Source organism: Tamandua tetradactyla, chromosome 10, assembly GCF_023851605.1.
Source record: "Tamandua tetradactyla isolate mTamTet1 chromosome 10, mTamTet1.pri, whole genome shotgun sequence".
In the NCBI taxonomy this organism is placed as follows: Eukaryota; Metazoa; Chordata; class Mammalia; order Pilosa; family Myrmecophagidae; genus Tamandua; species Tamandua tetradactyla.
The window spans coordinates 18997430-19022615 of NC_135336.1; the positions used below are offsets into that span (position 1 = coordinate 18997430).

At 35.8% G+C, this 25186-nt stretch overlaps 1 protein-coding gene and 1 pseudogene across 2 annotated transcripts in view; both read left to right on the plus strand.

The window, feature by feature from the left end:
• Positions 1-25186, plus strand: part of OSBPL11 (oxysterol binding protein like 11) — a 137749-nt gene that overhangs the window by 17586 nt on the left and 94977 nt on the right. For both annotated transcript variants that reach the window (XM_077118059.1, XM_077118060.1), the window contains exons 2-5: positions 17016-17084; positions 21888-22063; positions 22868-22947; positions 24020-24196. In XM_077118059.1, coding sequence (XP_076974174.1) covers positions 17016-17084; positions 21888-22063; positions 22868-22947; positions 24020-24196 — 502 coding nt within the window. The remainder of the gene's footprint in view (positions 1-17015; positions 17085-21887; positions 22064-22867; positions 22948-24019; positions 24197-25186) is intronic.
• Positions 9968-16738, plus strand: LOC143648819 (zinc finger CCCH domain-containing protein 15 pseudogene; annotated as a pseudogene).

Here is a 25186-nt window from a genome sequence, read left to right on the forward strand (position 1 = left end):
GAAATAGATAATATGTTCATTTGATCAAAAAAATATTAAAAGGTGTGCATTAAAAAATCTTCCTTCCAGCCCATTGCCCAACTGCTCAGGTCTTTCCCTCCTCTTAAAAAAATAGGGTAAATTTACGTACATCGAAAACAACAGAAGATCACTAAGCATATCAAAATGCAGACAGATATAACCCTGCCTAACAACCAAATTCCAGAGTAGACATAGGCATTGGAACAACTAATCAAAGATGTTCATTTAACTCTACTTAATAAAATAAGTGGGATGGCTAATGACATAAGGAGATCAAGAAGACAGTAGAAGAGCATAGAGAGGAATTTGAAAGAATAAATAGAAAAATAGCCGATATCATAGAAATTAAAGACTGTGTGGACCAAATAGAAAACATACTAGAAGTACATAACACCAGATTTGAAGAGACAGAAGTAAGAATAAGTAACATAGAGGACAGGATATCTGGCTTTGGAAAGTTTTGAATTGAATCTCAGGGAAATGATAGACAAAACAAAGCACACAAATATAAGAATCACTGGTGTTCCAGAAGTAGAAGAGAGGAGTAAAGGGCTAGGAAGATAAGTGGAGGACATAAAGGGGGGAGAACTTCCCAATCCTTATAAAGGGCATGAATATACAAGTCAAAGAAGCCCAATGATGAACTCCAAATGAATTAATTCAAATAGGCCTTCCCCAAGACACATAATAATCAGTCTGTCAAATGTTGAAGAAAAGCAGAAAATTCTGAAAGTGCCAAGAGTAAAACAATCTACTACATGCAAAGGAAACCACATAAGACTGAGTTCAGAGTACTATACTAGCACCATGGAAGCGAGAAGCCAGTGGTATGATATATTTAAGATCCTGAAAGAGAAAGACTTCCAGCTAAGAATTCTGTACCCAGTCTTTCAAAACTGAAGGAGAGAATGGGCCGGCAACTGTGGCTCAGTGGCAGAGTTCTTGCCCACCAGGCCAGAGACCAGGTTCAATTCCTGGAACCTGTCCGTGCCAAAAAAAAACTGAGGGGGAGATTAAAGTTTTCACAGACAAACAAGTCCTGAAAGAATTTGTCAACAAGAGACCAGCGCTGTAAGAAATAGTCTGCCAGCTGAAAAAAAAAAAAAAAACAGGAGAAGGAGGTCTGGAGGAGGGCACAGAATTGAAGAATACCAGTAAGAGTAACTTAAAGAATAAAAAGAGAAAGGGAAAAGAATATATAGCTCTGACAAATAAAATAAAAAAGATAAGATGGTGGGTCCAAATAATAACGTTATTATTTTCAGTAATAACTCTGAATGTTAATGGACTAAACTTACCAATTAAAAGATACAGATTGGGGCCACGGTGGCTCAGCAGGCAAGGATGCTTGCCTGCCATGCCAGAGGACCTGGGTTCGGTTCCCGGTGCCTGCCCATGTAAAAAAAAAAAAAAAAAGATACAGATTGGCAGAATGGATTAAGAAGTATAACCTGTCTATATGCTGCTTACAAGGGACTCATCTCAGACACAAGGATACAAATAGATTGAAAATGAAAGGGTGGAAAAATATTTTCCATGCAAATTGTACCCAAAAGAAAGCAGGGGTAGCCATACTAATATCCGACAAAATAGACTTTAAATGTAAAGACATCGTAAGAGACAAAGAAGGACGCTATATACTAATTAAAGGATCAATTCACCAAAATGATATAACAGTCATAAAAAAGAAAAAAATAAGGTAATAACCCTTGGTTCCATATGTATGCTTTCCATGCAAATATATATATATTTTAAAGCAGTAAGCAAATGTAATATCTGTCTGTTGTGCTTCTCATTTTACCACAAATGACTGACTATATACATGGTTTTGTAACTTTAATCAGTTCCCTCTTTATGGACACTTAATTTATTGCAAATTTCTACTATTATAAATAATGCTATAGGGAATAATCTTGTAACACATGTCATCTTGCAAGTGTATGACTGTATCTGTGGGGAAAATTACCTAAGAGTGGATTGCTGGGTCACTTGGTTATTTTAATAGTTATTGTCAGACTTTTCTTAATTGAGGTGAACATTACCACCAGCCATATGTGCAAATGTGTATTTCTCAAAGTGGTGTATTACATTGTTAAAAATTTTAAAGTTAATAGGTTAAAAGTGGTATTTTGGTGTAACTTTAATTTGCTTTTCGATTAAGAGTGAAGTTTTTGTTTTAATTTTTTTTTAAGTGTAACTACATACAAACACAAATATTCTTAAAGTATGATCATTCCATTCTTGGTATATAATTGCCAATAATGTGATATTGAGAATCACAATATCATCCCATAGTTATATATTCATCACCATGATCATCTTTTAGAACATTTACATCAATTCAGAAAAAGAAATAAAGAGGAAAAAGAAATAAAGAGAAAAAAGAAAAAAACTCATATATACCATACCACTTATCCTTCCCTCTCATTGACTGCTAGTATTTCCATCTACCCAATATATTTTAGCCTTTGTTTCCCTTATTTTTTTCTATACCCCTTACCACTCCCTTTCATTGATCACTAGCATTTCAATCTAATAAATTTATTTTAACATTTGTTCCCCTATTATTATTTTTTAATCCATATGTTTTACTCATCTATCCATACCATAGATAAAAGGAGCTTTCAGACACAAGGTTTTCACAGTCACACAGTCACACTGCGAAAGCTGTATCATATATATTCATCTTCAAGAAATATGGCTACTGGAACACAGCTCTACATTTTCAGGCACTTCCCTCCACCCTCTCCAATATATCTTAACTAAAAAGGTGATATCTGTATAATGCATAAGAACAACCTCCAGGATAACCTCTCGACTCTGTTTGAATTCTCTCAGCCATTGACATTTTATTTTATCTCATTTCTCTCTTCCCCCTTTTGGTCAAGAAGGTTTTCTCAATCTCTTGATGCGGAGTCCCAGCTCATTCTAGGATTTCTGTGCCATGTTGCCAGGAAGGTTTATACCCCTGGGAGTCATGTCCCAGATAGAGAGGGGGTGGGCAGTGAGTTTGCTTGTCATGTTGGCTGTGAGAGAAAGGCCACGTCTGAGCAACAAAAGAGGCTCTGGGGGTGACTCTTAGGCCTAATCTTAAGTCGGCTTAGCTTATCCTTTGTGGGGATAAGTTTCATATGAACAGACCCCAAGATTGAGGGCTCAGCCTATTGCTTTGGTTGTTCCTACTGCTTGTGAGAATATCAGGAATTCTCCACATGGGGAGGTTGAATTTTCCCCCTTTCTTGCCATTCTGGGGACTTTGAAAATACTTTTTATTCACTGTTCAAATCACTCTGGGACTTACTGGGGCATCACTAAAAGTGAGGTTTTAGCATAAAATTTTGAGTGGGATTTTATCTTGTTTTGCTATCATGCTATAATTTATAATTTAGAGTAAATTAAATTAGCAATCTAGATGATTCTATAAAATATAGTGCTTCTTTACCTTTAAAAAATAATTTTCTTGTTAGATTCTTGATAGCTCAGAGATATGGTTTCATTTTAGATCAGTTTCACTAGTAGTTTCATTTGAGATCAGTTTTATTACTGGAAAAGTTCACTGAAGAAAGTAACTTTAGTTTGGGTAAATTAAGTTTGTTAATATTTCACTTTTGAATTAGCATAATTATCCGCCCAGTCATAGGCAGCTTGGAATATTCAGACCTGACCTTTGGCAAGAGCAAATAAAAATAGACAGATCCAACGACAAGAGCCCAAATGGGACTGAGCCATCCATGCACAGTTCTGGGAGGAGTGAGGGGAGAGGTTGGGAGAAACAACAATAACTCCTTTGGAAGTTCCTCCACATGGAAATGTGTGAGAGGGAACAAGTTTCTTAAAATTATATGAATTTTGATATACTCAAGTAAACTTACTCTAGAAAGATACTCTAATTTTTAATTGTGAAAATAACGTATATACAAAGAAAAAAAAGATGCTCTATTTTTACATTGTTCTCTCTCCTAGGCAGTTTTGAGTATATGCAACCTAATTTGAGAAGTGCATGTTTATAGGAAACACAAATCTACATCACAGAAGAAGTCTCATATAGCCACAGTGGAAAATTTTTGAAATTCTAATTTGTATTTGTTAATAGATACAAATAGTTCTATGCCTAGACAGTCCCACCTGTTCAAGATAATTTAACATTTTAAAAATGTTTTATTTGGCAATTAAAAAAATAGGCAAAAGACTTGAATAGACATTTCTCCAAAGAAGATATACCAATGACCAACAATCACATGAAAATAGTGCTGGATATCATTAGCCATAAGGGAAATTCAAATCAGAACCGTAAGAAGACAAAATTTCGCACCCACTAGAGTGGCTCCTATTAAAAAAGTGAAAATTAGGTGTTGGAGAGGAACACTTATTGATGGGATTGTTAAATGAAACTGTTACTGCAGAAAACAACTTGGTTCATCAGAAAGTTAAGTGTAGAATTACCGAATGACCTGTCAATCTCTCTTCTAAGTATATATTTAAAAGGATTGAAAGCAGGGATTCCAGCAAATATTTGCACACTGATGTTGATAGCCACATAATTTACAATTGTAAAAAGATGTCCATCAACAAAATGTCCATCCCAATGAATGGATAGGCAAAATATGTGTGTGATATACATATACACACAGTGGAATATTATTCAGTTCTAAAAGGAAAACAATTCTAATACACACAACAGCATGGATGAACTTTGAAGATGTTATGTTGAGTGAAATAAACCACACACAAAGGGAAAAATATGATACAGGTTGCCAGGGACTGGGGAAGATGTAGGGTATGGGGAGTTAAAGCTTAGTTGGTACAGAATTTCTGTTGTAGGGTGATGGAAAAGTTTTGGAAATGAATAATGGTATTGGAAAACAATGTTGTGAATATAATTAATGCCATTGAATTATATCTGAATGTAAAGGGGAAAATTTTAGATAACATAAATGTTATTAACTTAAAAAAATATTCTGTTCGATTATAGCTCTTAGACTGGGCTGTCCCACCTTTCAAGATAATGGAACATTTTGAAATGTTTTATTTGATTATAAAAATAGTAATGTATTTGTTCTAGTTTGCTAGCTGCCAGAATGTAATATAACAGAAACAGAATAGCTTTTAAAAAGGGGAATTTAATAAGTTGCTGCTTTACAGTTCTAAGGCTGAGAAAATGTCCTAATTAAAGCAAGTCTATAGAAGTGTCCAATCTAATGCATCCAGGGAAAGATACCTTGGTTCAAAAAGGCCGATGAAGTTCAGAGTCTCTCTCTCTCTCTCTCTCTCTCTCAAGTGAGAAGGCACATGGTGAACAGGGTCAGGGTTTCTCTCTTGGCTGGAAGGGCACATGGTGAACATGTTTAGGGTTTTTCTCTCATCTGGAAAGGCATGTGGTGAACACAACATCATCTACTAGCTTTCTCTCCTTGACTTCCCTTCATGAAGCTCCCTGGGAGGCGTTTTCCATCTTCATTTCCAAAGGTCGCCGCCTGATGGACTCTGCTTCTTGTGGCTATGTCGTTCTGCTCTATCCGAACCTTCTTTTATTCTCCAAAATGTTTCCTCTTTTATAGGACTCTAGAAACCAAATGGGTGGAGACACGCCTCAACCTAATCCAGTTTAACAACCATTCTTGATTAAATCACATCCCCAGGGAGATGATCTAATTACAGTTTCATACGTACAATACTGAATAGGGATTAGAAGAAACGGATTAGGATTAAAACGTGGCTTTTCTAAGGTACTTAACATCTTTTCAAACCAGCACAGTATTTGGGAAAATATGATAAAAGTAAAGGGAGTGTTCTAGTTTGCTAGCTGCTGGAATGCAATATACCAGAGACGGAATGGCTTTTAACAAAGGGAATTTAATGAGTTGCTAGTTTACAGTTCTAAGGCCGAGAAAATGTCCCAATTAGAACAATTCTATAGAAATGTCCAATCAAAGGCATCCAGGGAAAGATACCTTGGTTCAAGAAGGCTGATGAAGTTCAGGGTTTCTCTCTCAAGTGAGAAGGCACTTGGCGAACACAGTCAGGGCTTCTCTCTTGGCTGGAAGGGCACATGGCAAGTATGGCATCATCTGCTAGCTTTCTCTCCTGGCTTCCAGTTTCATGAAGCTCCCCAGGAGGCGTTTTTCTTCTTCATCTCCAAAGGTCGCTGGCTGGTGGACTCTCTCCTTTGTAGTGTTGCTCTCTCTGAACCTCTCATTCTCCAAAATGTTTCCTCTTTTATAGGACTTCAGAAACTAATCAAGACCCACTCAAATGGGTGGAGACATGTCATCCCCTAATCCAGTTTAACAACCATTCTTGACTAAATCACATCATCCAGGGAGATGATCTCATTAAAGTTTCAAATATACAGTATTGAATAGGGATTATTCTACCTTTAAGAAACAGGATTTATATCAAAGCATGGCTTTTCTTAGGGGGCATACTTCCTTTCAAACCAGCACATTCCACCCTCTGGCCCCTAAAAAAGGCATGTTTTTCCCATATAAAAAATACATTAATTTCATAACAATATCAGAAATCCTTAAACCTTTCAGTAGCAATACAATGAAGTACAAAATTAGAGACAGTATAAGATCTCATCAAGTCAGTTACAGGCATGATCTGTCCTAAGGCAAAATTCTCTCCATTTGCTCTGGACCTTTGAAAACTCGTAACAAGTTATTTGCTGCCAACATACAAGGGAGGAACATTCATAGGATACATATACACATTTCCACAGGGAGGAAGGAACACAGGGGTCACCGGACCCATACAGTTTCGAAAACCTGCAGGGCAAAGTCCATTAGATTTCGAAGTCTGAGAGCCATTAATCCTCAGGGCTTCTGAAAGTGGCAGTCCCACCCTTTCCAAGGGCCTACACAGAGACCTGCCTCTCTCTGAATACAACCTTGGGGGATATTGGGGAAACCACCTTTCTCTCGGCTCCACCCTCTCCAAGCATTGGGGCCGCACCCAGGCTCTCTGCCGTCTCTGGGGCACACGCTCAACTCCTCCATGTGGTGGCAGCCAGGCTCTCCCCAAACCCCAAGGAATGTGCTTCACCTTCTCCGAAGCCTGAGGTGGCATGACTCTTCCACTGCAATGAGGTGGAAGGCCCATCCTCTGCCTTTGGGGCAAACTCACGCTCTCCATGGGCTTGGGTGGGTCCACTCTCCTGGCCTGAGGCTTTTTGACTTCAGACTCCAGCCTCCATGGTTTTGCCTGTGAAGTTAGTTTTCCTCCAGTGTGTACCTTCTCTGAACCCCTCAATCCAGACTGGCAGTGGCTCTGTTTATACAGATCCCACAGCACTCTCGTCAACTTTCTATGCAGTAGTGTTGGATCATGCCCATCAGACATAAGAAGTTTCCACAGATCTTTCCTAGATAACTCCATGTCCAATCCTGATTTTCTCTGAAATGGCTGGCTGGTTCCACATTTGGCTAAATCCACACACAGGGCACTATACTCTGGGGTCTCCCTTTCTGTAGGCCCAGAATTTTCCAGGACCTCAATTTCTGGTTTCTTTTTACTCAAGAGTTCAGTTTTCAGCTTATCTCTTTCCTGTCGCATTTCACTATAAGCTGTGAGGAGAAACGAGGCTGCGCTTTTGACATTCAATTTGGAGATCTCTTCTGCTAAATACCCAAGTTCATGGCTTTTAAAATCTGCCTTCCAGCCAAAGCCACTAGTCAATTTTGCCAGATTATCTGCCATTTTAAAACAAGGATCGCCTACCTTCCAGTCTCTAATAACACATGCCTCATTTCTGTCTAAGGCCTCATCAGAGGTATCTTTAGAGTCTACATTTCTACCAACAGTCTCTCCAAGCATTCTAGGCCTTCTCTATCAAGCTTCTCACAACTCTTCCAGATTCTAATCTTTATCCATTTAAAAAGCTGTTCCAACATGTTTGGTATTTGCAAACTGCAGCAGCAGCACCCCACTCTCCCTACCAAAATCTGTTCTAGTTTGCTAGCTGCTGGAATGCAGTATACCAGAGACGGAATGGCTTTTAACAAGGGGAATTTAATGAGTTGCTGGTTTACAGTTCTAAGGCTGAGAAAATGTCCCAATTACAACAAGTTTGTAGAAATGTCCAATCAAAGGCATCCTGGAAAAGATACCTTGGTTCAAGAAGGCCAATGAAGTTCAGGGTTTCTTTCTCAAGTGAGAAGGCACATGGTGAACACAGTCAGGGCTTCTCTCTTGGCTGTAAGGGCACATGGCAGGTACGGCATCATCTGCTATCTTTCTCTCCTGGCTTCCGGTTTCATGAAGCTCCCCGGGAGGCGTTTTCCTTCTTCATCTCTAAAGGTCGCTGGCTGGTGGACTCTCTGCTTCGTAGTGTTGCTCTCTCTGAACCTCTCATTCTCCAAAATGTTTCCTCTTTTATAGGACTTCAGAAACTAATCAAGACCCACTCAAATGGGTGGAGACATGTCATCCCCTAATCCAGTTTAACAACCATTCTTGACTAAATCACATCATCCAGGGAGATGATCTCATTAAAGTTTCAAATATACAGTATTGAATAGGGATTATTCTACCTTTAAGAAACAGGATTTATATCAAAGCATGGCTTTTCTTAGGGGGTATACTTCCTTTCAAACCAGCACAGGGAGTTAAGTAAAACCACCTATAGTCGCTCTTTTCATTGATAACCATAGTTACAATTTTGAGTATTTTTGATCTTAATATAAAAATATAAAATATAAAACATATTACATGCTTGTAATTTTTTTTCTCAAAGGATATTTTTTTCTGGACATTTTATCGAGATATAATCACATACTGTATAATTCATTCAAGGTGTACAATCGTTGTTACACATTGTCATCACCCATTTGTGCAATCATCATTGCATTCAATTTTAAACCATTTTTATTCCTCCAAGAAGAAAAATAACAGATAGACTGAAAAAGAAAACCCAAAACACCCCATACCACTTATCCCACCCTATTACTGACTACTAGTATTGATTGGTGTGGTACACTTACTATTGTTTATGATAGGATGTCAGGATATTACTGTTAACTATAGTCCATAGCTTGCAATAGGTACTTTTTTCCATATACCAGTCTATTATTAACTTTTTGATGAAAGAACATATTATATTTGTGGTGTTATTTTTAAAAAACCTCCACCTCAAGGTTCACTGTTACACAGTCCCATACTTAAATCTCTAGCTTTTCTTCTGGTTACATAATATGATTCTAAACAAACCTTTTCAACTAAATTTACCTATGGTTCAGCACTATTATTTATAATATCAATAACAAGCTACTCTCACCTCTGTCCATTTCCAAAATTTAAGTTGAATCTCCTTAAAAATTCTGTATGTAATAGGCAACAGCTCACCATTCTGTAGCTTCAGTCTATCTCTTGGCAACCTATATTTTACATTTTATGACAGTTTACATATTCCGGTTAGTTCATATTAGTGAATTCACCTATCTGTCCTTTTGTGTCTGCCTTAGTTCACTCAGCATTATGTCCTCAAGGTTCATCAGTATTGTGTTTAGGACTTTATTCCTTCTTACTGCTGCATAATATTCTATTGTGTATATATTACACATTTTGTTTATCCATTCATTGGTTGATGGACACTTGGATTGTTTCCATCTCTTTGCAATTGCATATTATGGTGCTATGAACATCGGTGCATAAATGTCTGTTCATGTCCCTGCCCTCAGATCTAGATATATAAGGAGTAGCGGAATTGCAGGGTCATAGGGCAACTCAATATTTAGTTTTTTGAGGAACTACCAAACTCTCTTCCATAGCAGTTGTATCATTTTAAACTTCTGCCAGCAGTGAATGTGTTTCTATTTTTTCACATTCTCTCCAACATTTGTAGTTTCCCGTTTGTTTAATCGGGTCCATTCTTCAGGTGAACTCACTGCCCTCCTACCTACTTGAGACATGACTCCAAGGGGTATAAATCTCCCTGGCAGTGTGGGACATGACTTCAGGGGATGAGCTGGTACCTGGCATCATGGGATTGAGAAAGCCTTCTTGACCAAAAGGGGGAAGAGAGAAATGAGACACAGTTTCAGTGGCTGCAGATTTCAAACAGAGTTGAGAAGTTATTCTTATGCATTATATAGATACCCCTTTTTAGTCTCTGGTGTATTGGAGTGGTTAGAGGGAAGTACCTGAAACTGTAGAACAGTATTTAAGTAGCCTTGATTCTTGAAGACGATTTTTTAGCTGAATAGCTTTGACAATGTGACTGTGTGATTGTGAAAACCTTGTGGCTGATGATCCTTTTATCCAGGGTATGAACAGATAAGTAAAAACAAATAAGGATTAAAAAAATAAATAAATACAGGGGATGGAGGATAAGGGGTAAAAAAAAATTGGGTAGATTTCAATAGTAGTGGTCAGTGAGAGGGAGGGGTAAAGGGTATGGGATATATGTTTTTTTTTAATTTTTTCTTTTTTATTTCTTTTTCTGGAGTCATGCAGATGTTCTTAAAATGATTATGGCGAAGAATACACATTTATGTGATGATATTGTGAGCGCATGAATATATATGTTGTGGGTGGCACAGAAGGAGAAGAGAAGGGAAAAGGTGGAGAAAGGCTAATGGAGGACATAATCACTGAAAATTTCCCATCTCTTAATGAAAGACATAAAATTACAGATCCAAAAAGTTCAGCATACCTAAACAGAATAGATCCAAATAGACCTATTCTACAACACTTACTAATCAAATTGTCAAATGTCAAAGACAAAGAGAGAATTTTGAAAGCAGTAAGAGAAAAGCAATCCATCACATACAAGGGAAGCCCAGTAAGACTGTGTGTAGATTTTCTCAGCCCTAGAAGCCATAAGGGTGAGAGGCAGTGGTATGATATATTTTAAAATTCTAAAGGAGAAAAACTACCAACCAGGAATTCTATGTCCAGCAAAACTGTTCTTCAAAAACAAGGTGGAGGAGTGAGTGACTCACCTTCCACGCTATGCAGCAGTGAAGTTGTCCCTGGTCTTTTTCTTCCTCCTGCCGCCGGGCCAGTGCCACCTGTTTCCCTAATACCCCTGCCCCCCAAAACAGGCTCAGGCCGGCAGCAAAAATGCTAGCAGAAAAAGGAGAAGATTATAGAAGACAAAACTTTTGCTCTGAAAAATAAGAAAGGAGCAAAGCAACAGAAGTTTATCAAGGCTGTCATCCATCAAATTAAATTTGGTCAACAAAATCCATGTCAGGTTGCGCGAAGTGAAGCTGAAAAGAAATTAAAGAAAGATGACATGAAGAAAGAATTTCAGGAGCTAAATGAACTGTTCAAACCTATAGTTGCTTCTCAAAAAATAAGTAAAGGTGCAGATCCCAATTATGTTTTATGTGCATTTTTCAAGCAAGGGCAGTGTGCTAAAGGAGATAAGTCTAAGTTCTCTCATGATGACTGGAGAGAAAATGTGAAAAGCGAAGTGTTTACATTGATGTAAGAGATGAAGAGTTTGAGAAAGATACCATGGATAATTGGGTGAGAAAAAGCTAGAAGTAGTGAATAGGAAGCATGGTGAGGCAGAAAAGAAAAAAGTCAAAAACTTCCTTGAAGCTGATGAAAACAACAAGCATGGCTGGTTTTGGATATGTCCTGGAAGTGGTGATACTTGCATGTATCATCGTGCACTTCCTCCTGGATTTGTGTTGAAAAAAAGATAAAAAGAAAGAAGATGAAATTTAATTAGAAGATCTAATTGAAAGAGAGGGCTCTGCCCTAGGACCAGATGTTACCAAAATCACTCTAGAATCGTTGCTTGCGTGGAAGAAAAGGAAAAGACAAGAAAAGATTGATAAACTTGAGCCAGATATGGAAAGAACGAAAGCAGATTTCAAAGCTGGGAAAGGAGTAATGATCAGTGGTCGTGAAGCATTTGAATTCCATCCTGAACTGGTTGATAACGTTGAGAAAGCAGATGATACACATTATGTCCAGGGATCAGGTGGTGCTGAGGTTGATGATCCTATAACATGAATGATATAAATTTAAGCCTGTACATCCCAAGAGATGTATATGAGACAGGTTTTACTGTAGCCAGTCTTGAAAGATTCAGAATATATACTTCAGCAAAAGATGAAAACAAATTAAATGAAGCTTCTGGTGGTAAGGCTGAAAGAAGTGATTTGGAGGAGGACAATGAAGGAGAAGGACAGGAAAATGGAGCAATTGATGCTGTTCCTGTTTCTGAAAATACTTTTACTGGGGAAGATTTGGGTGAACTCAAAGAAGAATTAAACACACTTGATTTAGAAGAATGAAACCAAATAAGTCAACGAAAAAATTTTCAGCTCTACATGAGTTGAAATTGACTACATTAATTTTTTTCCACCTAGAATTCTTCAACAGGATGTTTATTTCCCATGCAGATTCTGGAGGGCTTATGCTTCTCCAAAAAAGGAATGTTTTCCCTACATCTTCTCTTCTGATTTTGACTACATCTCGTAGTAAGATCAGAGTATTCATGATAAATTGAAACATAATGTTTTTTGGAGGAAATGATTGTTGTAACTGCATTTAAGTGAAACGTATAGTTGTGTTTCCAATTTACTCTTCATTGGGCATGTGTTATTACAAGGAACAACATAAATTTAAAGTACTCCTCATTTAATTCAGTTTTTAATGAGTAATTTAATTTCCTGTGTATTTATATATTAAAAAAGACTGTAAAATAAGAGCACTGTATTTCGTAAAGGAAACTGCATATGCAGATTCAGTGTTATATCTTTGTACAGTTAAAATAGAACTTTTTTAAGCTGATGGGATAAGCTACAATGCGCTGTGCTGAACCGCTTTAAACATTTCCCTCTTCCTTTTTGCCAATACAATTGTAAATAAAGACCATCATACATTTTTAAAAAAATGAGGGGGAGATTAAAATATTTTCAGACATGCAGTCACTGAGAATTTGTGACTACAAAGGCAGATAGGAAAAGGCAGCAGAGAGAGATCTGGAGAAGAGTGTAGAAATGAAGACTATCAGTAAAGATAAAAAGAGAAAAAGATATGATGTATAAAATCTGAAAGACAAAATGGTAGAAGAAAGTATTGATTTTACAGTAATGACATTAAATGTTAATGAATTAAACTCCCCAATCAAAAGAAATAAACTGGCAGAGTGGATTAAAAAACAAGATCCATCTATATGCTGTCTACAGGAGACTCACTTTAGACCGAGGACAAAAATAGGTTGAATGTGAAAGGTTGGGAAAAAATATTTCATGGAAACAACAACCAGAAAACATCAAGGATAGCTATACTAATATCTGACAAATTAAACTTCAAATGTAAAACAATTAGACACAGAAGGATACTATGTATAAATAAAAGAAACAATTCAACAAGAAGACAACAAATATATATGCACTGAGCCAGACTACTCCAAGATACATGAGGCAAGCACTGACATCACTGAAGGGAGAAGTAGACATCTCTACCATAATAGTTGGAGATTTCAATTCCCTACTCTCATCAATGGATAGGACATCTAGACAGAAGATCAATAAGGAAACAGATTTTGAATAATTCAATAAATCAACTAGACCTAACAGACATTTATAGAACATTGCATCTACAACAGCAGGATACATATTTTTCTCAAGTGCTGATGGATCATTCTCAAGGATAGACCATGTACTGGGTCACAAAGAAAGTCTCAATAAATTTAAAAAGACAAAGGTCATATAAAACACTTTGGTGGATCATAGTGCAATGAAGTTGGAAATCAGTAACAGACAGAGGGCCAGAAAATTCACAAATATATTTAGGCTAAACAACACACTCTTAAACAACCAGTGGTTCAAGGAAGAAATTACAAAAGAAATCAGTGAATATCTCTACGCAGATGAAAGTGAAAACACAATATATTGAAGGTTATGGGATGCAGCAAAGGTAGTGGGAAATTAAGAGGGAAATTTATTCCTTAAATGCCTATATTAAAAAAGAAGAAAGACCAAAAATCAAGGAATTAACTGTTCACTTGGAAGAACTAGAGAAAGAACAACAAACTAATCCCAAAGCAAACAAAAGGAAAGAAATAAAGAAGATTAGAGCAGAAGTAAATGAAATTGAAAACATGAAAACAATTGAGGAAAAACAAACAAAAGTTGGTTCTTTGAGAAAATTAATAAAATTGACAGACCCATAGCTAGGTTGACAAAAAGAAAAAGAGAGAGGATGAAAATAAATAAAATCAGAAATGGAAGAGGGGGCGTAACTACTGACCCCGCAGAAATAAAGGAGGTAATGAGAGGATACTGTGAGCAACTATATGCTAATAAACTAGACAATGGAAATGAAATGGACAACTTCCTAGAAAGGCATGAACAACCAACATTGACTTGATAAGGAATAAATAACCTCCACAAACCAATCACAAATAAAGGGATTGATTTGGTCATCAAAAAGCTCTACAAAAACAAAAGTCCAGGACCAGATGGCTTCACATTTGAATTCTGCCCAGCATTCAAGAAAGAATTAGTACCAATCCTGTTCAAACTCTTCCATAAAATTGACCATGTACTGGGTCACAAAGAAAGTCTCAATAAAGTTAAAAAGACAAAGGTCATATAAAACACTTTGGTGGATCATAATGCAATGAAGTTGGAAATCAGTAACAGGCAGCGGGCCAGAAAATTCACAAATATTTTTTGGCTAAACAACACACTCTTAAACAACCAGTGGTTCAAGGAAGAAATTACAAAAGAAATCAGTGAATATCTGATTCACTGAATATTCAATATCTGAATATCTGATATTGAATATCAGTTCAAAGTTCACAGTAAAGTGAGTTTAAAAGGAATTCTTAATGTAAATTACAAAATTAAAGAGAGCTACCTAACTTATTTTATGAAGCCAACATCACCCTAATATAAAGCCAGACAAAGATGCTACAAGAAAGGAAAATTACAGACCAATCTCTGTAATGAATATAGATGCAAAGATCCTCAACAAAGTACTTGCAAATTGAATCTAACAGCACATTAAAAGAATTATATACCATGACCAAATGAGATTTATTCTAGGTATGCGTGGATATATTTTTTTATCCACATAAGAAAATCAGTTAATGTAATACACACTATCAACAAATCAAAGCAGAAAAACCACATGATCATCTTGATTGATGCAGAAAAAAGGCATTTGACAAAATTCAACATCTCTTTTTGATGAAAACACTTCAAAGCATAGGGATAGAAGGAAGCTTCCTCAACATGATAAAGGAAATATATGAAAAACTCACAGCTAACATCATCCTCAGTGGGAAAGAATGAAAGCTTTCCCTCTGAGATCATGAACAAGACAAGGATGCCCATTGTCACCATTGTTATTCAACATTGTGCTAGAATTTCTAACCAGAGTAATTAAGCAAGAAAAAGAAATGAAAGGTATCCAAATTGAAAAGGAAGAAGTAAAACTCTCACTAATTGCAGATGACATGGTACTATGTGTCAAAAATCCTGAAAAATCTTCAGCAAAGCTACTAGAGCTAATAAATAAGTATGGCAAAGTGGCAGGGTACAAGAACAATACCCCAAAATCAATAGTGTTTCTATACACTATAATGAGCAATCTAAAGAGGAAATCAAGGAAAAAATTCCATTTACAATAGCAACCAAAAAAATCAATATTTAGGAATAAGTTCAACTAAGGATACAAAAGACCTATACACAGGAAACTGTAAGAAATTACTAAAAGAAATCATGGAAGACCTAAATAAATGGAATGGTGTAATGTTGCTTGATGAATATGAAATGGAAGAAAAATCGAGAAAAAAAATAAAATAACATACACTAAGTCGTGGGATCAATTCTTTATTTTCAATTTGATCCTTATTTTTAAGCCTTTTGAAGAATTGAGATTGGAAAGGCACCAAACATCAAGTTTATTTCTAAGGTCCTGTTCACTTTCTAGTAAGACCTACTTGGAATCTTACAGTCTAATTGGTCATTTTGTTTTACTGAGATAGTGTTTTTATCTTCAGCTCTTTATGTTTATCATTTAGCTCAATCTAAACATTTTTTGAACTTTATTCTATTCATTGTGTGCCACAGTTGCCAGACACATTGTTTCCTGAATGCTGGTCAGCTGAAGTTTCACTAAATATGCCTTGTGATATATGGACGGTAGAGAAAGTCTTTATTTCATTTCCAATGGCATTTTATGGTGTACAGTTCAAAGTTCACAGTAAAGTGAGTTTAAAAGGAATTCTTAATATAAATTACAAAATTAAAAAAAATGAAGTTCACATGTGGAAAAGGCGGTTCAATGTAAGTTTAGCTTTTATCTTTTCATAAATGTAAGGGAACCTTAAAATATTGGAGAAGTAATAATGAGGTATTGCATTTTCTATGAACTTCTGTAATATAACAGAACATGTGGAATTAAAGAAAAAAGTGGTCACTGAGTAAAGAAACTCCACTGTAGTATAAGGTTAATGATATAGGTGCGAAATAAAATTTTTCCACAGCTAAGACTTATAGAGAACCCTTTGCCACATGCCTATTTGAGGTGGGGGTCTAATAGTGAAGTATTACACTCTCATTAAAAACAGGATTGTCATTTTAGAGGCAGGGAATCAGACACACCTTGTGTGTACCACCAGGCAAGGAGGCACCATGTGATCTAGAGGCCCTTTAAAAGTATTTTTTAGAACCAGAAAATTGGATTTCATTGCTTCAATATTGAATAAATTATAACACTAATATAACATTTATACTTATAGAATATTTGTTTTATATTTATATAATATGATATTTGTATTTGGAGTATTCATAATATAATAATTTATATTGGATTACAACTTATTTTGAATTGGATATGAAATTTAGAGGATTAAATGCCACTTTATATGTTAACCTATAAATTTTACTTCTCAAGAGAGTTTGATCCGTTAATAGAAAATATACCTGTATCTACAGCAATTTTCAAAATTGTATAATTAGCTGCCTGACATTTCTTCTAATTTTCAGTGACTTTGGTTCTTTCTGTTCTTTTTCAAACAGTGATCACATGGAAAATGTGTATGGGTATTTAATGAAGTACACCAACCTTGTCACTGGGTGGCAGTACAGGTAAGTGATTGTTTTATGTCACATGGCTTTCTCCTAAGAGAACAGAAAAGTGGGACTTAATTTTGTATTCTGATTTTACTTCAGTATAAACATGACTGGGGACCCTTCTAGGAAAGATTTATTGAGTTCTTCAAGTTTTTTGAACGTTTGGTGGCTTTTTTTCTCCTTAAAGGGGAAGTAAAGAGTTGCCATCTGCCCAATGGCAGCCTCCAGATACCTCAGAATTTCAATTTAGGCTTACAGTCACTCATTTACCTGCCTTGGGATTTTTATACCTGGAGAAGTTATACCCTTAGGTGGCGAGACATTGGAGTTTGGAGACAGGAAGTACATTTGTGTTAGGTGCCTGTTTTGTGCCAGATTCTCAAAGTTTCTCTGGGACCTTGGAGAGGTTAAATAACCAACACAGCGTTACACAAGTAGTCATTAACAAAGGCAGCTATCTCAAATACTTTGTAGAATTGGTATTTGTGGGCTGGATGGAATTCAACTTTTTTTTAAGTGATAAAAAAAGAATTTGAAGGCAGGTAGGTAGTTTTGACTCCAAAGTCTGTGTTTTTTCTGTTTTATCATTCTGTTCCTAATTCACATATCATTTGGCCATAATGGAATAATAGCCACCTGAATTTACCCTCCTACATTATGCAACTGAAAAATGGGACATAGCATATGAAAGAAAGATATCTGACACTTAAAAAAATAGTAGAAGCACTAATTTAAAATGTAATTGTTTAAAAGGGAAAAAAAATTGGACCATATATAATTTGAAGTAACTTTAGGGAGTTCAAATAAGGATGACCTGCAGGAAGTTGGAAGTCTTTTGGGAGGTTAAATCTGGATATGAAAACTTGGAAAGACTCATTCCTGTTGAGGTGAAAAGGGCAATTCTCCAGAGTTCTTATCTTTTATAAAAAAGCAGAGAAAAAAATAAAAATATATAAATAAAAATATTTAAAAAGGCACAAGAAAGCCTTTTCAATGTGTATTTTATGACCTTGGTTTTTATGCAAATTTTTGAAAGCTTATGCATTTTAATGCTATACAGAACATTAATTAAAATATATTTTTTTGCACCTTGCTTTTACCACTGTTTGCTTTTCTTAAAAGGGAAATATGTTAGCTTTTTTCCTTCAACATTCAACAACTTCACATAACATTATTGAGAAAGTCTTGCATATGGAACAAAGTAAGGAAGTCAAAAAAGCAGACCCACTTACATAAAATTTAATATATGTTAAAGATGGTGTTTCAGTTCAGTGGCAACTTAAGATAGGAAGAAGGGATGGGTGTCCCCTTCTTCCAAAAAAAGATCCATTGAGCCACTGGTTGCCTGGGGTGTTTGTTTAGCAGATCCAAGAGAACTCTTAGGATAGGCAGGGGTCATTGCTTCTGCTGACTTCCTCATTTCAGCTCTATAAGAGGCGGTTTTAGCTACACCAGAAAGAATGGGGATGAAGACAACCAGTCCCTGTTTCCTACTGAGGATGCAGAATCCTTTACCAACTTGCTTGCCAACCTGATTGCTGCAGGCCCACTTTAGCAAAAACGTCCCTTTTCCACTTTCTATCAATCTAGCTGGTGGTCTTGTGGCACAGCATAGGTATATTGGTCCTTGGCATGGATCGTGTAGATTTAATGATTAAAGAGGAAAAGAAAAGTAGAGACCATTTTGAAGGGTACTAGGCTTCATTGCTCAGCCTCCTTGGCTCATTAAGCTATTTTTGTCTGTATGGTGCAGGTGAAGCTTAAGTAACAAAAGCATTGCACCTGTGCTAGATACTCAAGAAGGTTCCCCTGCAATCTGTTTCTGTTTTGACTAGGGACAACTTAGAGCAGCTTGGGGAAATCCAGCATGAGCACACTCTATGAAGAAATGCTTACTCTGGAATGTAGTGCCCTGGGAAAGTACTCAATAACAAACCCTCCTCCTTGACCTCATCCCTCTACTTTCAGCTCTAATTCCTGAAAGTGAAATATCCTTCCTTTGTGACTTAGAAGTTTTGTACACACTGAGCATTAAAGCCTTGGGATAGTGTGAACAAAGAACATGGTTGCCTTTCCATCCAGAATCTTCACTAAAGTTTATTTTTCGTCATCATGAGATATATTGAGAATATTTTTAAAGCTAAAGTTGCATTTGATGATACTTCACTCTAGGGTGTGGGCTGTCCTAAGGATTATTCATTTTCCCAAATTGGCATCCTTTGTTATTTTGAAATTGCAGAAATAAATAATTCTGCCGGTATCAGTACTTAAAGATTTTGGGTGAATTTTATGTTGATCTAGGTGTGCCGGTCACACTTTGCCTTTTTTTCCTACATTACTTGGGTTTGTTGTTTAGGCCAACTGCCAAAGATTGCCTAGATTAAAAATCTAATTCCCTTTTGGACTAAATACCTTTGTTAAGTTTCTCACTCTGGATTGTTTCTCTATCTGCAATCCACACATCTTGTGAAATACCTGTTCATAGAAGATCAGGGGAGAATGTTTGGATTAATCTCTGCATACTGAAAAATAGCCAGAGTGCTCTGTTATTGCTAGCAGGTCCATACCATCATCCTGTATTTGGGAAGATAACAATTACTGGCTCATATGTATCATTTTACCAATCTCTCCTCAGCATAACTCTCTATGTATCTAGGTGAGTGCCTTCCATGTTATAAATCTGTGTTAATGCTTTTGGGATAAGAAACCTCTATTTATAGCAAGTTTTAGATTTCTATACATGTTATACTCAAAACTGTCTTTGCATTGATTAATTTTAAGAGAAGAGACCAGTCATTTTCTGCTTGTTTCTTGGGACAGTGACAAGAGATTAAGTTTGTTTGACTTCACTTCCTCCCTCCCTATCTTCCTTCCTTCTTCTTTCTTTCTGTACCAGTTTTACTGAGCTATAACTCATATGCCATATAAGCCACCTATTTAAAAGGGTACAATTCAGTGGCTATATTTAAAAGATTGCTTTCTTTTCAGCATGAAACTGGCCCCTTCAGGTTTTTTATTTTTTATTTTTAGAAGAAGACTCATGTAGGCATTTTATTAAAGGCAGGTCATATGTTTTAGAAATGTAAGATATGTCAATGGCTATCTTATTTTAATTTTAATTTTAGACATTTTGAACCTTTAGAAAAATAAAGATAAGCCTATTAAAAATGAACAAAAATTTTTAAAATGAATGAAAATGTTACAGGCAATTCACTAAGAACTATACACATGGTCAGTAAACACATGAAAAAATGTTTAACCCTACTAATAATTATAAGTATAAAAACAAAAAAATTTTTGCATTAATCTTTAAATCAAAATATGTGAACATAATTCATAAAAATCAGAAGCATGCGGAAGGATTTATGATAAAAAGCAGTAGACTTTTGCTTTCCCATTTTCTTTCTCAGGCTATCACTTTCAAGTTTTTTGGCTTGCTTCTTGTCAATTCTTTTTCTGAGTAAAAACCTAACTCCTTTCTCTGATGCAGTTTGATATGATTGCTCCATTGCTTGAAATAGTTAATATCTTCAAAGAACTTAAGCTGAACCAAATTGTCTACTAGTTTCTATTATAGAACACACTAACATGCAGAATACCAAGTTGTTCCAAACCCAAATATTAATTCATTTTTTAAAATGGAAAGTTTTTTGAAATTTTTAAAAATTTTCTACTGTTTTACTCAAATTGGGATCTTAATTAATGTATTTCCTACAGTAGTCAATCTAAAACCAAATCAGAACATAAAATTCTCCTCCAGAGTCTATCAGTATTACATCATTTAGTTTCAAGTTCCTTATGTTTCTTCATCTCCAGTTGCAGCTTTTTCATATTTAAACAGGACAAGCAGTGTTTTGTGACCTATTTAATGATAGTCACAAAATCCTTCTACCCTGAAACTCATTGTATATTTCATTGACTAAATCTTGAATCAGATTAATTTCTTATGTAGCATTCAGCTAACCTCACACTTAATGTTTAATTTGTTTCCAGTCAATTTTAAATTAAAAAATCCTCAGTACTGTTTGCCTTTTGGGAGTTTACCTCCCTATTAATAAATTCTGGAGAGAAGTCTTCCTCTGAAAGGATACTGTATCTTTGTTTTCTTTTGTGCGTTACCTTGTATGCTTCCTCCCCATCAAATGCATTTTCCTCAACTGAAGATTTTTTTCCCCTTAGCTGCAGATTTCATTAAACTCATTCATTTTTTTCAGTAATCCACATGGTTAGGAAATTGAACAGTGTCTCCAACTACTTTTTTTTTTTTTTTAACATTTTTTATTGTGAGATATATATACAAAGAAGCAGTAAATTTCGAAGTACATTTTAACAATTAGTTATAAAACAGATTTTGAAGTTTGCTATGGGTTACAGTTCCACAATTTCAGTTTTTTCCTTCTAGCTACTCCAAGACACTGGAAGCTGAAAGAAGTATCAATGTGATTCAGCAGTCTTTCTCATTTGTTAAATCCTACCTTCTCTGTTATAACTCCTCCATCTCCTTTGATCCTTCTCCCAGTCTTTAGGTATATTTGGTCTATGCTCATTCTAACTTTTTCCTGATGGAAAAGGGTGTCGATAATATGGGAACTAGTTGATGTTCTTGGAGAGACTGGCCCCTCTGGATTCTAGGACTTATCGGGCCTAGGAACCCATCTGGAGGTTGTCAGTTTCTGGAAAGTAATCTTAGTTCCAAGTACTTTCTGAACTTTAATGTTTTAGTAGCAGAACCCCCAAAGTGATAGAAATTTAGTTTTCTTTAGTTTGGGTAGAGGAAAAGTTTAAAATTTATGACTTTTTTTTTTTTAATCATTATAGGTTTTTTGTTTTGAATAATGAAGCTGGACTATTGGAGTACTTTGTGAATGAACAATCTAGAAATCAAAAACCCAGAGGTACTTTGCAGCTTGCAGGAGCTGTAATATCACCCAGTGATGAAGACTCTCACACTTTCACTGTAAATGCTGCCAGTGGGGAACAGTATAAACTCAGAGGTAGGATTGAGATATGAGAATTAATACTGTAATTTTTCTTTTTACCTTAAGAAGTTGGTATTCTTTCCTGTTTTTATTTGGGTTTTGAAAAGAGAAATTACTGTCATCTGTGATAGAGCTCACTTGAAATTGGAATTACTAAGTGGTCAATAAACCAGTCTGTTTAGGATTGGCCCTTCTGACAAATATGTGTAGAAGCAACCCTGCTTACTGAGAGTCCTAAAACATAAACCTCTTTAAAAGCTATTTTTTATGTCTGCTGTGGAGATTATTTTGCCTCTACTTGATTTGGTCTGCATGCCCTCATTGTGGTTTTTACTAACTAATATTCATAGTTGGAGCTTATTAAAATATTCATATCCATTAAAAAAAAAGAATAACTTGTTTTTATAATTTAATTGCTTAGAATTTTTTTATTTAATTAATATATATAAAGTATAATGGTAGTCTTAATTGAACATGCTAGTAGAGAGCAGAAAGTACTGAGTATTCACCAAATGCTTAATAAAGTTTGTTTCTTTAAACAAGAGCGTATTTTTATGAGAAAACTTAAGGCCTGTCTGTCCTTTATCTCCACTTAGCAGTTATCCTCCTTAATGAAATATCCACATCCAACTGTTTTACTACCTAACAATGTTGATACATTAGCCTCTTTCCTGCCTCTCTCCAGTTAGGGACATTTGCTCTAGGGAGATTAGGAACAGTCCCTGGTTTTCATTTACGCATTCTTCATGCTGTAGACAATTAGTTGTATTTCCTAAAATAAATATAAATGTGAATAACTTTTAGAATTTTTTTTATTAGCCACAGATGCTAAAGAACGGCAACATTGGGTTAGCAGACTTCAGATATGTACACAACATCACACTGAAGCTATTGGAAAGGTATGTGGATTTATATTCTGTATTAATGCACAACAAGTAGAGAAAGAATATTTTTTTATTTTTATTTTTTACATTTTTTGAGATGTGAGTCACATGTCATAAAATTTACTTATTTAAAATATCCAGTTCAATGGTTTTGTAACCATTGCCACTGTATAATTCCAGAACTTCTTCATCACTCCAAAAAGATATCCTATATCCATCAGTAGTCACTCCCCGTTTTTCCCTCTCCCAGACCCTGGCCACCACTAATCTAGTTCTGCTTGTGTGAATTTGCCTATTCTGGACCTTTCATATGAATGGAATCATTTATATAATGGCATTTTTGAGTTTGGCTTCTTTTATTTAGCATAATTTTTTTTCGAGGTTTATCGTTTTGTAGCATGTATCAGTATTTCATTCCTTTTATGGCTGAATAGTATTCCTTTGAATGGATTTATCATGTTTTGTTTATCCATTCATCAGTTGATAGTCATTTGGATTGTTTTCATTTTGTAGCTCTTAGGTATAATACGGCTATGAACATTTGTGTTCCAGTTTTTGTGATAAAATATGTTTTCATTTCTCTTTGATATATACCCTAGAAGTGTAATTGCTGGGTTATATGGTAAATCGATGTTTAACTTTTGAGGAAGCAGACTGTTTACACAGTAGCTATGCCATTTTACATTCCCCACAGTAGTTTCTCTACATCCTTGGCAATCCTTGTTTTTTTATTGTTAGTTTTTTAATTTTTTAATTTTAGCCCTTCTAGTGGACATGGAAGAGTATCTCATTGTGGTTTTGATATCATTTTCCAGATAACTAATAGTGGCGAGGATCTTTTCATGAGAAAAATATTCTTGGTAGCACAGAATGGAACATGAATTTTCTAAATAAATCACCAAGTTTACTGTGGGGTATGTGAAATGCTTAAATTTTGAGGATCTTAAATTTTATCCTCAGAAATCTTCTGGTAGTCAACTCTAGTTTAATTTCTTTAACTGTTTATGTGTAAACTTTAAGTATATGGTAGATCAAGTGTTATAGAGCCTTAATAAAAAGAAAAAGAATGCTTTTCTTTTTCTAACAGAATAATCCTCCTCTGAAGTCACGAAGCTTCTCACTTGCATCTAGTGGCAATTCTCCTATATCTCAGAGGAGACCAAGTCAAAATGCCATTTCTTTTTTTAATGTTGGACATTCCAAACTGCAATCAGTGAGCAAAAGAGCTCACTTACCTCCAGACCATCTTGTGGAAGTCCGAGAAGTAAGTATGAATTGAAATCAATTTAAAATTTACAGAATAATGTCTTACTTGTTTTTGTCACAAAATTCTTTTAAATACTACTTATGTCTTCTACTACCCTTGTTTTCCTCTAGTAGCTGAAATAATTTATGTCATAAAGATTTCCATAGTTTCTGTCAACTATGTATTAGATACACAGTCATTTTTCAAAAGATTATCTTTCAATGTTTCAATTAGGTACAAAGCTTCTTTGGTGTAAAATTTGTGATCAGAAGGTCAGTAAGGGTAGGCCACGGTGGCTCAGCAGGCATAGTTCTCATCTGCTATGCTGGAGACCCAGGTTCAATTCCCAGTGCCTGCTCATGTTAGAAAAAAAAAAAAAGGTCAGTAAGCCTAGTGAGAAGACTACATGTCTAAACAAGTATCTGTTTTTTAATTGATATATATAGAGAGAAATTTCAAACATACACTGTTCTAGTTTGCTAGCTGCCTGAATGCAAAATACCAGAACGAATGGCCTTTAAAAAGGGGAATTTAATAAGTTGCTAAGGCCGAGAAAATGTCCCAATTAAAACAAATCTATAGAAATGTCCAGTCACAGGCATCCAGGGAAAGATACCTTGATTCAAGAATGCCGATGAAGTTCAGGGTTTCTCTCAAGTGGAAGGGCACATGGTGAACACAGAGTTTCTCTCTCATCTGGAAGGGCACATGGTGAACACAGTCAGGGTTTCTCTCATCTGGAAGGGCATATGGTGAACACAGCATCACCTGCTAGCTTCTTCTCCTGGCTTCCTGTTTCATGAAGTTCCCCAGGAGGCATTTTCCTTCTTCATCTCCAAAGGTCGCTGGCTGGTGGACTTTGTTTCTCATGGCTATGTCATTCTCTGCTCTCTCAGAAATCTCTCATTCTCCAAAATGTTTCCTTATTTATAGGACTTCAGAAACTGATCAAGATCCACCCAAATGGGTGGACCATGCCTCTACCTAATCCAGTTTAACAGCCACTCT